The 12,805-nt window shown below is 59.2% G+C and overlaps 4 protein-coding genes across 4 annotated transcripts; all 4 read right to left on the bottom strand.

The window, feature by feature from the left end:
* Positions 1-117: 117 nt before the first annotated feature.
* Positions 118-1,395, bottom strand: LSCM1_02762 (uncharacterized protein; the record flags this gene model as incomplete). Its single annotated transcript, XM_067320337.1, has 1 exon — positions 118-1,395. The coding sequence occupies one exon, from the start codon at positions 1,393-1,395 to the stop codon at positions 118-120; it is 1,278 nt and encodes a 425-aa protein (XP_067175712.1).
* Positions 1,396-2,909: 1,514 nt separating this feature from the next.
* LSCM1_02761 (uncharacterized protein) lies at positions 2,910-4,409 on the bottom strand (the record flags this gene model as incomplete). The annotated part of the gene is made up of 1 exon (XM_067320336.1): positions 2,910-4,409. The coding sequence occupies one exon, from the start codon at positions 4,407-4,409 to the stop codon at positions 2,910-2,912; it is 1,500 nt and encodes a 499-aa protein (XP_067175711.1).
* A 1,460-nt stretch (positions 4,410-5,869) lies between these two features.
* On the bottom strand, positions 5,870-9,751 carry LSCM1_02760 (uncharacterized protein; the record flags this gene model as incomplete). Its single annotated transcript, XM_067320335.1, has 1 exon — positions 5,870-9,751. The coding sequence occupies one exon, from the start codon at positions 9,749-9,751 to the stop codon at positions 5,870-5,872; it is 3,882 nt and encodes a 1,293-aa protein (XP_067175710.1).
* A 1,374-nt stretch (positions 9,752-11,125) lies between these two features.
* On the bottom strand, positions 11,126-12,805 carry LSCM1_02759 (uncharacterized protein; the record flags this gene model as incomplete). The annotated part of the gene is made up of 1 exon (XM_067320334.1): positions 11,126-12,805. One exon carries the CDS (start codon positions 12,803-12,805, stop codon positions 11,126-11,128), a length of 1,680 nt encoding a protein of 559 aa, XP_067175709.1.

The following is a 12,805-nucleotide window of genomic DNA, read 5'->3' as shown; positions in this document are numbered from 1 at the left end:
AAGGGAAGGGGGGAGGGAAGTGGATCGCTAGGAGGGGGGGTTGGGCTTGAACCAAAAGGTAGCGTATTCCTCCTTCGCGTGCCACTCGAGTGGCGAGCACGGCAGCGCCGCTTCTGCCTACGCCCCATCGCCCTTGATCTTCTTGATGAGCTCCTCTCCAAATTCTGCGGTCGAGAGCGTCTTCGCACCCGTCATCTGCCGCGCGAGGTCGCCTGTTGCCATGTTGGCTTGGAAGACCATTTCAAGGGAGTTGATGATGCGCGCCGACACCTCGGACCAGCCCATGTAGTCAAACATCATGGCCCCCGACAAGATGAGCGAGGAGGGGTTTGCTTTGCATTGCCCGGCAATGTCCGGCGCGGTTCCGTGCGTCGCCTCAAAAATGGCGTGACCCGTCGCATAGTTGATGTTCGCTCCTGGGGCGATGCCAATGCCACCGACCAGCGCCGCCAGCTGGTCCGACACGTAGTCGCCGTTCAGGTTCAATGTCGCAATCACGCTGTAGTCTAATGGCCGTAGAATCGTGTTTTGCAGAAAGGCGTCGCAGATGCAGTCCTTTACCACAACTTTGCCGCTCTCTGTGGCCTCGCGCAGCGCCGCCTCGGCAGCCTCCTTGCCGCTTTTCGCCCGAATGGCATCGTACTGCATCATTGTAAAGACGGCCCCGGGGAACTCACGCTCCGCCAAGCTGTAGCCCCACTTCTTGAAGCCGCCTTCCGTGTACTTCATGATGTTACCTTTGTGCACCAGTGTGACGGACGGAAGGTGATGGTCAATAGCGTACTGCACGGCCGCACGTACGAGTCGCTCGCTTCCCTCAAGCGAAACCGGCTTCACACCGTACGCGCTCGTCTCTGGAAAACGCACCGTTGTCACTCCCATCTCCTTCTGAAGGAAGTCGGCAAACTTCGCCGCCTCAGGGGTGCCCTGGGCCCACTCGATGCCTGAATAAATGTCCTCTGTATTTTCGCGGAACACAACCATGTCCACCCACTCTGGGTGACGGATAGGCGAACCTACGCCAGTGAACCACCGAACAGGACGCTGGCACACGAACAGATCCAGCTGGCGGCGCAGCACCACGTTAAGCGAGCGGATCCCCTCACCGACCGGAGTAGCGAGGGGACCCTTCATACCGATGCGGTATTTATCGAATGCCTCGATCGTCTCCGCCGGCAGCCAGGTGCCTTTCTGCTCGAACGCCTTCTCCCCAGCGAGCACCTCTAACCACGAGATCTGCCGCGAGGCGCCATACTCCTTCGTGACCGCAGCGTCGAAAACACGATGGGCCACCTCCGTGATCTCCTTGCCGATGCCGTCTCCTTCAATGTATGGAATAATCGGATGGCTTGGCGTCACGAGCATCCCCTTTTCGAAAGTGATGGACTCTCCCATTGTGGCACACTTTTTCTTTTCGTTTGCAGTGTCAGCAAGACTGCTATTCGTGCGGCCAGGAAAATGCCGTGGATACGCGGCCAAGCAGAGGACGGCTAAGACCCACTCGCTCGACTCCCACGAGCGTAAAGCGAGAGAGAGCGAGCGACGGCCCGAAGTCTTCCAACAAAAAAAAAACGCCAAGCGTCTCGTAACTCTTTCAGAAACAAGTGGACGAAGAGAACCGAGAAAAAAATGAAGGAAAAAGACGAGCGAAGAGTGTATGACTGTACGTCTGCGTGTGTGTGTGTGTGTGTGACGCGGATGGCCGACGGAGACACGAGCAACTCTATTGCTTCCACCTTCGGTGATTGCGGTGAACAGAATTCCCATGACGCACGTGTACGCCATATGTATACGTATGCATGCGGCATGAAAAACGTTCACAAAAAGAGCAAAGTGGATAGACGAGCGGCGTAAAGGAAGCCATGGGCTCTTCACATATTCGGTCTCTCTCTTTCCATAGATACTGAACTCCGCCGTGCAGCCCCCCCTCACCCCATCACACCTCCCCCTCCTCCCCCAGCTCCTCGCAGGCCCCGCCGCGCGGCGCCAAGCAGCCGCGTAGACACACCTTACACCACCACACAGGCGCAGCCGCCGGAGCACAGCCACGGCCTCAGCCTCTGCACACGCAGTCCGCCTCGCGGCCGCTCCTTACCACGCCGCCCGCCCACTCGCGCCCCCCTCGGGCCGCTCACGCTCCCCGCACCAGTGGGCAAAGCGAGCTCGGAGTCACGCCATCGCGGCCCTGATCGCCGACAGCCGCAGCGATGCAGCGCTGTGGTCGCCCCCTCCGGTGCACCATGTCGAGCCTGTGCTATCCCCCTCCCCCCACCAGCGGTGACTGGGGACTTGACAGGGCGCGGGGGCGGTCGGCCCTCGGCCCCCCCCAGACACACACACAGAGCGAGCGAGAGAGAGAGAGTGGCGGAGACGGGCCGGAGCTGAGTTGCCGCGCACGGCGACGTTTTCCGTCGTCACGAATGACAAAGATGGGCAGCGTACAATTTCCATCACGACTGCTGACGACACAAGCAAGCATGAAGAAATAAAAATTTAAAAAAAGCGAGTTAGAATGATGGTTGCGTTGCTCGCATGACTTCAAGTCTTCTCCATCTTCGTAAACCTCATGGAAGGAGTTGCGCCGCACTGAGATGCTCCAGTCTGTTCCTCATGTGACCAAGTCCCAACCTCAGCCCTAAAGCCTTCCCGTGGGCAATGGCTCGAGCGCATCCGCGTACACTAGTTCACTGATTCAGACTATCATTAGCTGGGGAACCGCAAGGCGGCAACTGGTGGGTGTGCACGACCACCTTGGATGCAGCGCCCAGTAATGCCAAAAGGGAAGAGAAAGAGGAGGAGGTGGGTATTGGAAGAAAAAATAAAAGAGGGCATCCTGATATTGCACAGCAGGGACGCAAGACATGCCGAGGCGGCGTGGGCTGCCGACGATTCACGCAGTCATGCTCAGCTCAAGCTTTCAGGTAGCGCGCCTCCAAGTGGCGGCGCAGGTGTTCTGGATTCAGTGTCTCGCCCGTCGCCCGCGTCATGAGGTCGTCTGTCTCGTACAGACACCCGTGGCCCCATATCTTTTTCTTCTGCTTCTCCAGGATAGGGCGGAGCTCACCTGTGCGGAGGCACTGATCCACCTGGTCGTCGCCCATCTCCTTTCGAATGCTTGCCATGAGCTGCGCTGCATACATGGCACCGAGCGAGTATGTGGGGAAGTAGCCGAGGGAACCCATGGACCAGTGCACGTCCTGCAGGCACCCAACATTGTCGCGGCCCTCCGTCGAGAGACCCAAGTATGCTTGCATCTTTTCGTTCCATATGCGTGGCACATCTTCCGCCTCGATCTTTCCCTCCATCAGGTCTCGCTCAATCTCGTAGCGCAGGATCACATGCAGCGGGTAGCACACCTCATCCGCATCGACGCGAATGTAGCCAGGCTGCACCCGCTGCAGCGCCTTGCGCATGTTCTCCTTCGAAAAGGCCGGCTGCGCCTCGAAGAAATCGGGCAGGCGAGTCGCGAGGTAGTCAATGAAGGCCGTCGCATGGCCTATCTGAAACTCCGCAAAAAGGCTTTGGCTCTCATGCACGCCAAGCGAGCGCGCGTTGCACACGGGCTGTGTGATGAGCTCGCGCGGTCCGCAGTTCTGCTCGTACATGCCATGACCGCCCTCATGAATGACGCCGTAAAGGCTTTGCACAAACGTCTCTTCAGCGTAGTTGGTGGTAAGTCGGCAATCCTCCTTCGTCATTCCCGTGAAAGGGTGGGCGCTCACATCGAGGCGGCCAGCGTCGGTGTCGAAGTGCCACAGCTTCATGAACTCTCTGCACATCGCCTCCTGCTTGTCGCGTGGAAACGTTCGCGAGTACTCCATCACCGAGTCGCCGGACTGCTTCTGCAGAATGTCTTTCAGCAGCTGTGGCAGCCACGACTTCACATTCGCGTATACCTCATCCAGCTTCTGCGTCGTGATACCCGGCTCGTACTGATTCATGAGCGCCTCGTAAGGAGAAAGGGAAGTACCGGCGGCAAGGTAGGTGCCCTCCTCCCGGGCGAGCGCCACCAGCTCCTTCAGCACTGGCAAAAATTTGCTGAAGTCGTTGGCTGCGCGACTGTCGCGCCACACGCCGTGCGCACGTGTTGTGAGGCGCATCTTGCGGCCCACAAACTCTTCCGGCAAGGCAGTGGCGCTCTTCCACGCTCGCGTCATCTCGTGCAAGTTCGCGCGCTGCACCGCACTCAGTTCTTCACTGCCCTTGGCGGCACTCTCAATCAGATCCTTCATCTCTGGTGCCCTGATGAAGCCGAAGCGAATCTCCGACAGCACCGCCATAGCCTCACCGCGAGCGTCCCCACCCTTGGGGGGCATGTTTGTGTTCAGGTCCCAGTCACCAAGACTGAGGAAGTGGTCCAGGCGATAGACCTTCGTGAAGACCCCCTCGAGCTTCTTGTATGCCTCCATGTTGGGAATGGAAGAGTGCTGGTGCCTGCTCAGAAGTAATCGAGGCACAAGCAGACGCGCTGTCGCCTTGAGGAACGTTTTCTTTGCGTTGGGTTTCTGGACAGGGGAGGCGTGATGACGGAGAGGGAGGGGCGAAGGGAGAGGGGAGGAAGTGAGAGGCCCATGAAAGGGCAGATTCGCCGAGAAGCACAGTTGGAGGTAGAGAAGAGGAGGGAGCACGCGCGTTTATTTGCGACGCAGGGAGGGGGAGAAAGAGCTTCCGTAACCGCCGCATGTCCCCCTCCCCCTCGGGGGACGCAAAGAGGAGAAGATCTTCGCCCTCATCGGCTTGCATATGTGCGGGCGGTGGTGCTGATGAGGCGTCGAACGACAGCGAGCGGGCGTGAGGTGAGTGCGCAGGGGTGACGTCAACGGGGTCCAATATGTTTTGAGCACAATGGGGGGAGGAGGTGGCCGGGGGCGGAGACAGAGCTCAAGAGGAGAGGAACCGGGAAGGACTCGGAGGTGGCCAGTCGCACAGAGATCGATGCTTCGCTTCATTCACGGCCGTATGCCCTGCCCCTTTTTCTCTCTCAAGCAGCATAGGGCGCTGACCTGTGCTGAGATTGAGACGATTCTGCAAACGAAGAGAGAAGAGGGGCCGCGCCTATTTCCCCCATGTGCCGCCACAGCCCCCTCTCCTCCGCCCTATGGCAGCCGCTTCCCTCGCTAAATGCTCCTCTCCGCCCGTCACCGTCGCCCCCCACCTCCCTCCTTATCATCCCCTTCCTCCTCACATACACCCGCACACACACACACTCCTCACCCCCTCACCTCCTTCAACCCCTCTTTCAATCTTGGGAGGAATCGTGAGGCGCATGTGTATGGTGATGCCAAGTGCAGTCGCGCAAGTACCGAGATCCTGCAAGGCGCGTGTCATCCCACCCGCCATCCACCACCACCCTACTTTCACTACTGCGCGGGCCAAGCTGCCGCCCTGTACAGCACAAAAAAAGGGGCGAGTTGTGTGCGAGGGAGAGAGAGAAAGAGAGCGGCGGCCCTTGCGCCCTCCGCGTTTGAAGATGCCACGTTGTTATTTCTTCAATTACTTCGCCAAAGTTGGGTGAGCTCTTCTGCCATAACGGACGCCAGAATCCAAAAACAAGCGATCAGCCTCGCCCTCCTCCCCCACTTCCCGCCCTCCCCACATACACATGCGCAGAGAAAGAGAGAGGGGCGAGGGCTACAAATATACTTAGGTCAGTTTGTTGTTAAACGGGCACAGAAACACAGTGGAGCAAACGAGCCGGAGCACGCCACGTTCTCTTAGGCATGAATGTTGTCCAGTGGCAGCGCGACTCAGCCGATGAAGGGGCAGGAAGCTGCAGGGGCGGTGAGGAACAAGAGAAAGAGCCCTAAAGGGCGCCCCTTCCCGCATAGCGCTGCGCACACCGGCGTGACAAGAACGGCAGGCCATCGCCTCACCTGTCCTTTGCTTCCCTCGCTGCTTTTGCCTTGTTACCCTTCAAGTGCTTGTTGGCCACAGCCTCGAATCGGTGGACCGCGTGGCGCGCGTTGCGGCGGTTCATGTAACGACGGTTAAGCGGCACATAGGCGAAAGGATCGAGGCTTCCGCGCTTCACATCGCCGTCCCCTGTGCCACAGAATTCGTCACCTTTGTGAATGTCTTCCTCTACACGCTGCCGCTTCATCTCGCGCTTTGCCGCTTTTTGGTCACGCAGGCGCGCCACCTGCAGCGCACTCGGGCCCACGAGTCTACGGCCCTTTTTGTAGGCTTCCGTGGCCTTTTCGGTTGCATCATCGGTGACGCGGCTACCATAACGCAGCGTCAGCTCCTCATTCTCGAAGTCCTCGTCCTCTGCACGCGAGCGCTTTCCTGGGCGCGCGTTCGCTTCACTGTTCAGTGCAGACGCAGTAACGAGGCAGCTGCTGCGCCGCAGCAGCTGCTCAGCCATCGCCTGGCGGGCCTTGTGCGCCTCCTCCGCTCGCTTCTCTTCTTTGCTAATGATGCGCAGCTTTCCGTCGCTTTGGAAATCGAGCACCATCTGGTCGTACTCATCATCCTCGTCGTCCATATCACCGCCGACAGCCATCGCTGCGCCGCCGAAGCCCTGGAAAACGGGCGCCGCGTGCTTCGCCACGAAGCTGCTCAGTGCACCCGTCTCCAGCAAGTCCTCCTCCGCAGCCTGTTCGCGCCCTGCATTCATTGCGGCGCCCAGGAACAGCTTGTCGAACTCGCTCTGCTGCTTCTCCTTGCGCTTCTTCAGCTCCCTCTCACTCTTTTTCTCCTCGCGCTTCATCATCTTCTGCGTGTAGCGAAGGAAGTTTTTGCTGCCAAGTGGGAAGATAGGGTCGATCTGCTCAATGGGGAAGCGCTTCAAGCACTTTTCCAAAAGCACGCGAAGCTGCATACGCGTGTTGCTCGACACACTCGACTGGGACGTGACGAGGGCAATGGCGTACAGCAGCTTCGGCAGCGCCTTCGCCACAGCCGCCTTCACGGCGGCGCTTCGCTTTGCCAGTTTGAGGGCCATGCGAGCAAAGATGGCTGCGGCCGTACGCACCTCGACCTCCTTTGACTCCATAAGTCGGAACCCGACCGCCATGGCGGCCTCCAGGTCCGACTCGGGCAAGTCGTTGTGCGTCAAATACACCACCTTCGCCATGCACACCACTGCGCTGGACACCATCATCGGCGTCTTCCCTGAGAGCCCGGCGATTACCATAAGCAGCAGTGAGTTTACCGGCGCACCAGCGGCGGTCATGTAGCGCTGCATCTTCTCGAGAACCTCCATTGCCATGGCCCGCGTCTCGCGCGAGCGCTCTCGCGAGAAGAGAACAACCTCACCTACGAGCGAGCGGATGGTGGGCAGCATCTCGTCGGGGCAGTACATCTTGCATGCATCAAGAGCCCAGGATAGGCAGCGTATGCGCATCTTTAAGCCTGAGATGGTGACGTGCTGACGGCTGAGGGAGAGAAGCCCCAGAATGCGCTGCAGCACTGGAAAAATATCTTTGATGCGATGCTCAAAAATGGCGTAGAGAAGCTTGTACGCTTTCTTCTGCAGCAGTCGGGATTCCGGGGCTGGGTCCATCAGGACGGGCTCGATGATGTCTTGAAAGAGGGTCATGACGTGCTCCGACGACAGTTGCGGCACCACGGCGCACGCGATATCTAGAATTACACGGCGCTTGGAGGTGAGCGGGGCGTTTCCGCCCTTGCTGCTGCTACCACTGCTCGATGCCTGCGCTGCAATGTTCGAGCTGACGTTGAGAATGCCCTCGAGAATGGTTGTCATGACGGACTTGCTGCACACTGTTGAAAAGCTCTGGATCGCCAGCAGGACGGCCGTGGAATCGTGTGCTTCGAATGTATTGCACAGCTTCGGCATAATGTTCGCGCTGAACTTGGCGAAAATCGTGTCGCACACACGCTGGGCATACGCTTGGGTGATGTTGTGGTAACGGTGCGGGTTCCACCCGGGATCTGTGACAGAAAGGACGTAGAAATCCTCGTCGAGTGCGTTTTTGCGAAGTCGGCGCTGCTGTCGTTGCATCGCATTGCTCGTGGGAACTTCGCCTCGCAGGTCGTCAGGGAGGACTTCCGTGCCGTCGAGGTCGTCGTCATCGTCATCCTGCTCGGTACGCCTGAGAGCATCGTAGCCGCTGCACAGCACGTGAATCGCAGACGCACTCGTGCTCACAAAGGTGGCACTCGATAGCAGCCCGACAAGCTGCTTGGCCAGGTCCCGGAATGACTCGAGCGTGACCTCCACCGGGTAATGGCAGAAGCCAGCGGCGACGCGCCAGTACTGGACCTGCAGCGCCGACCACCGGGTAAACTCCTCGACACGCTGCTCCTTCTCGGCCATCACCGCCATTTTGCTGCAAAACTGAATCTTCGGGAAGAAGTGCTCAATGAAAAATGGCAGCGAGTCGTGGGAGGAGGTGCGGCGCCACACGTTTAGCAGGTAGCTCGGTGACCAGAGAGCAGCTGCCTGCTCCGCCGCATCCTTGTCCACACTCATCTCCGCTTCGTACGCGCCGCGCGGGTCGAAGTCGAGCAGCTCGATGAACTCGCGCATGTACATGCAGCACCCCAATGCCACGAGCGCGCGTTCCACCTTGGCATTGAGAGAGGAGTCGTCCATGACGCGAAGCTTATTCAGTACTCTCACAAGGAACCGGACAGATGGAAGGCGATCGGTGAAGGCAATATACGTCCGCGTGCGATCGAGGGCATTCTGCGTTGCGCTGCTGCTGTTGCCGACACTCGCCGCGTACTCAGCCCGTGCTTTGCCGACTTCCTCTGGTGGTGGTTGCACCCGCTTCAAGTAGCTCATGCGTTTGAAGACGGTCGCGAGCAGCTCCACGGCCATTCCCCAGCACTGCTGATACAGCGGCTTCAGAAGCGAGAGGAGCTCCTCTGACAAGAGCCCGTCGAGGCACCGCTGGCCCTCTTGGGACTCGACAATGTAAGGAGAGAGCGCACGGTCAAAGAGAAGATTCAACTCCGCCAGGACAGCAGACATGACGGCGGCGGAGGCCTCGGAAAGGTTGCGCAGACACACCCGCACGAAAATGGGTAGGCCAGCGCAGAAGAAGCGCTGCCGAGTATTGAGGCTGTAGAGGGCCGAGACTGGGTCCTTGCGTGGTACTGGTCCTCCGCCGTCGCTCGTGCAGAGGGCGCTCGCCTCCAGCACTTTGCGGAAGCTGGAAAGGTACAGCTTCATGGTCTCCGTCTGCAGCTTACTGGGCCCCAGCTTCTCCAGCAGGCGCAGCTGCTCCGCGGTCGGGGATTCGATGGACAGAAGCAGCGCGACAGCGAGCTTCAACGCTTTCGCTGCAATGAGGGTGTTATTCGTGCCGTATTCTGCCATCAACTGGTCGCAAAGACTGAAGCACGCTTGCAGCTGATGCAACAGGACACCTTGCTTCAGCTGCGGGACGCAGGCCGCCATGATAGACAGCATATACGGCACATGGCGCTGCTCTGGTGTCTTGGACAGGGCAGTGGAGGCGCTGATAAAGAGGGAAAGCGGACTGACCTTCTGTCCGAGGGTCTCGATGGCACTTGTCAGGCCCTCTTGAACAGCGTGCAGTGTCCTCCTGTAAAAGACATGATGGCTCTTCTTGTTCTTCCGCTTTTGAATTTGTGCCATCCGCTTCTTCTTTTCGGCCCTCGCCTCCTCCTTCATGGCGCACTCCCTCTGCGTCCATATCTTCCGCCGCGCCTCCAGCACCTGCTTACGACTGAGGTTGGCCCCTTTCCTAGTGCGGCGCACACCACCGCGGTCGCGACTGGCGAGCGCACCCGCTGAGGGCTTCAGTCGGTCAACCATATTCAGCAAAACGTAGCTTGTGAAAGGGAGGGGAGAGAGGAGCTGACAAGACTGAGAGGGGCACGCACAAGAACGAGTCTGATGCGTGAAGGACAGGAGAAAAAGCGAAGCCGAGCAGATTGCCTCCCGGCCACCACGAACGGGTGCGATGATGCCGCGTTTTGGAGAGGAAAAAAAAGAGACGATTCGGGTGGTGGAAGAGAGGGAGGCTTCAGTGAGCGATTTCGTTGGCCAGCGTTAAGGTGAAAAGGCCACAGACGCACTGCGGTGCGTCATGCATCGGGCACGAGTGGCCTTGGAAGAGTCACAGAATGCGCTCTCCCTCTTGTAACAGCAACGCTGTCAGTGTGCGCGGGCGCCATGTAACTGTCACCGCTGATTTCGTGACGAACTTCAAACACTTTACAGTCGCACGCAACCACAATTTGTGTTTAGGCGCAGGTTTTGCCCGACCTGCTCCCTGCGTATAGGTACTACTACACGTCACCCGCCTCTGGCGCACCTTGGCGGAAGTCGGGCTCTCCAACAACGAGCTCGGCAGCGCCCCTCGCACATCCTGCGCGCACGCACCGCGCGGCCGACCGCCATGCATCTCTCCCCGCAACCCTTCCCCTCCGCCACTCGGCGCCCTTCTGCTCTCTGGATGCGTTTTTCTGCATGTGTTACACCACGCCGGCGGTAGCCGGCAGAGCCCACCCTCTCCGATACTGGGGGCCTGCCGCCGGACAGCGCGGCTGCCTGGGGATAGGGGGGTGGGCGTGTCTGGAGGAGAAGGGTTCTGGATAGGCAGGTGCCTGCGCACAGGAGAGCGACAATTACCGATCGAGGTGGAGGCCCAGAGGGCGCAAGTGAGATGTGCACACACACACACAATCATGGGCTGAGAGCTGCAACGTGCACCAAAAGTGTGCTTCGCTTAGGGAATCTCACCCGGGCAATCAGACATGGCGCACCACACAGAGGCCACAGTGAAAACAGCAAAAAAAGTGGGGGCGGAGAACAGAGCCGCGCAATAGAAAGCGAGGAGAGAGAGACATACACAAAACGTCAAGAAGGGAGGCGTTGCGCCAACGAGCCCAGCCTTCAGCGCCTTCACTGGTGTTGGCAAGAAACGGCCGCCAAGGCAGCGCCAACCAGCGACACAGATGCAACCGACCGTGTGTTCCGCGACAAGGCTAATGACTGCCGCTGAAGTACAAGAAGAGCGGGAACAGTAAATGTGAAAGGCACTGTAGAAAAGTCAGCGAAACGCAAACGAGGATCTCTGCAGAGAAGGAGGCAAAGCGGGAACGGTGGGGGAAGGGGCGCGCAGCTGATGATGCTCAGAGAGATACAGTACACCTCGTTCTTACCCGCCCCCCCCCAGTCTCGCTGTCACATGTTCGCCATACTCATAGTTGCCTCATCCAGGCTCAAGACACCGCTGCCAGTGGCGGATCGACAAATTAACTGCTCCATGTACGCCTCGAGCCCCTCACCCTCGTATGAGACAAGCGGAGAGATTTCCCAGCGGCACTCCCCGTCGCGGAGTCGCTGCAGCGCCCTCGCGCGCTCCTGCGCCGTGTAAACCCCTGAGGCGTGCATTGCAGCCTCCGCTGGCGTCTCCGGAGACGCTGAAATGGCCTGCGTGACCCACTTGGTGTGCAGCTGCAAGAGCATTTGGGCGGCTGTGGTGGGCGTGTCCGCTGCAGCGCCGTCGGCATTTTTAATCGGCGCAAACTCCAAGCTGCGGTCTACCTGCATAATCTGCAACGCATCCGGCAGCGTGGACCGCTTGGATCGCTCGCCTCGGCTTGGGACATCCTTCGCGTAGCGGAACACATCGAAGATGAACGCCTCCAGCTTTATCGCTGGTGCAGGACCATTGATGGTCGGAATGGTCTTACGGGCTGCGTGATAGAAAGCGCTCGTCTCCATGTGTTTCGCCATCAGCGCCATGAACTCTATGGAACAGCAATGAGAGGCGATGTTGCCGCAATCTAGCAAAAGCTTCCCCGTCCTCCTATCCATCGCGGCAGACCGCTCAGCCCCGATCTCCGTGTACTCGACCACACTCCACTCCCCGTTGACCTGCGCCACCACACCAACCCGCTCGGTGGCTGAAATTTTGGGCACTGTCTTGAGGACCACCTCAGCTTGGCGCGCAACGGCGACGCCGAAAAAGTACGGATCGCCAAGCCGGGCGAGTATGTTGTCCACACTCACGATTTGAACGTAGCGCACGCCCCTCGCTTCGAATTGCGCCAGGATACTCTGGCCGCCGGACAGCGTGGAGGAGACCCTGGCAAAACACTCGTAGACCCCCGCGTTGCCGCCGGGTGCGAGACATATCTTTCCTCGCGTCTCCATCAGCACTCGCCCAGTCGTCTCATCGTAGCAGGGGAGGGAGGTTTGCCGAGAAAAGAATACCTGATCGGGCTGCAGCCCAAAGAAATGATGCTCACGAAAAAACTGTTGCGTTGCGGCGTCGTTCTGCTCTGAAGTCATAACGAACAATGGCAGCGTCCCACGACCGGCACGTGCTGGGCCAGAGGGAGGTGATAGCTCTATCGCAGCCATCTGCTCCATCTTGCGGATGCGCTCGCAGTGGTACGCGAAGAGCGAGCGCCCGCTGACGAGCGCATCGCACTCGAACATGCCTTTAGGGATGGTCACACCAAGGCGGGTGCCACTTCCCCCCGCCATCAGCAGGACTGCTCCTGCGCCACTCGCAATGATGCGCATCCCAGCGCTCCGGAACGCTTCCAGCTCACTGGGCCTCTCAGCAAGGAGGGCCGCAACGTCGATAATGGTGTCTGCAGGCGGAGGCACAATGCGTGGGGCATCTGCTGCAGAGCCGTCCCCTAGCGCGGCGGCGGATGCGTTGCTCAGCTCGAGGCGGTGAAGGCAGTCTCGCAGAATGGCGCTCATGTGCCGCCACTGAGCATTAGTGTACGACTGTATCTGAGCAGCCAGCGTCTCCTGCTCCGATGGCGGCAGCGTGTCGTACGCATCCACGAGATGCTCCTGCCCACTTCCCTCCAAGAGAGATAGTAGTACGTCCTTGCAGGTCAT

Source organism: Leishmania martiniquensis, chromosome 33 (genome assembly GCF_017916325.1).
Source record: "Leishmania martiniquensis isolate LSCM1 chromosome 33, whole genome shotgun sequence".
Classification (NCBI taxonomy): Eukaryota; Euglenozoa; class Kinetoplastea; order Trypanosomatida; family Trypanosomatidae; genus Leishmania; species Leishmania martiniquensis.
The sequence above is the reverse complement of the archived record's forward strand: the minus strand, read 5'-3'. Positions and strand labels throughout refer to the sequence as shown.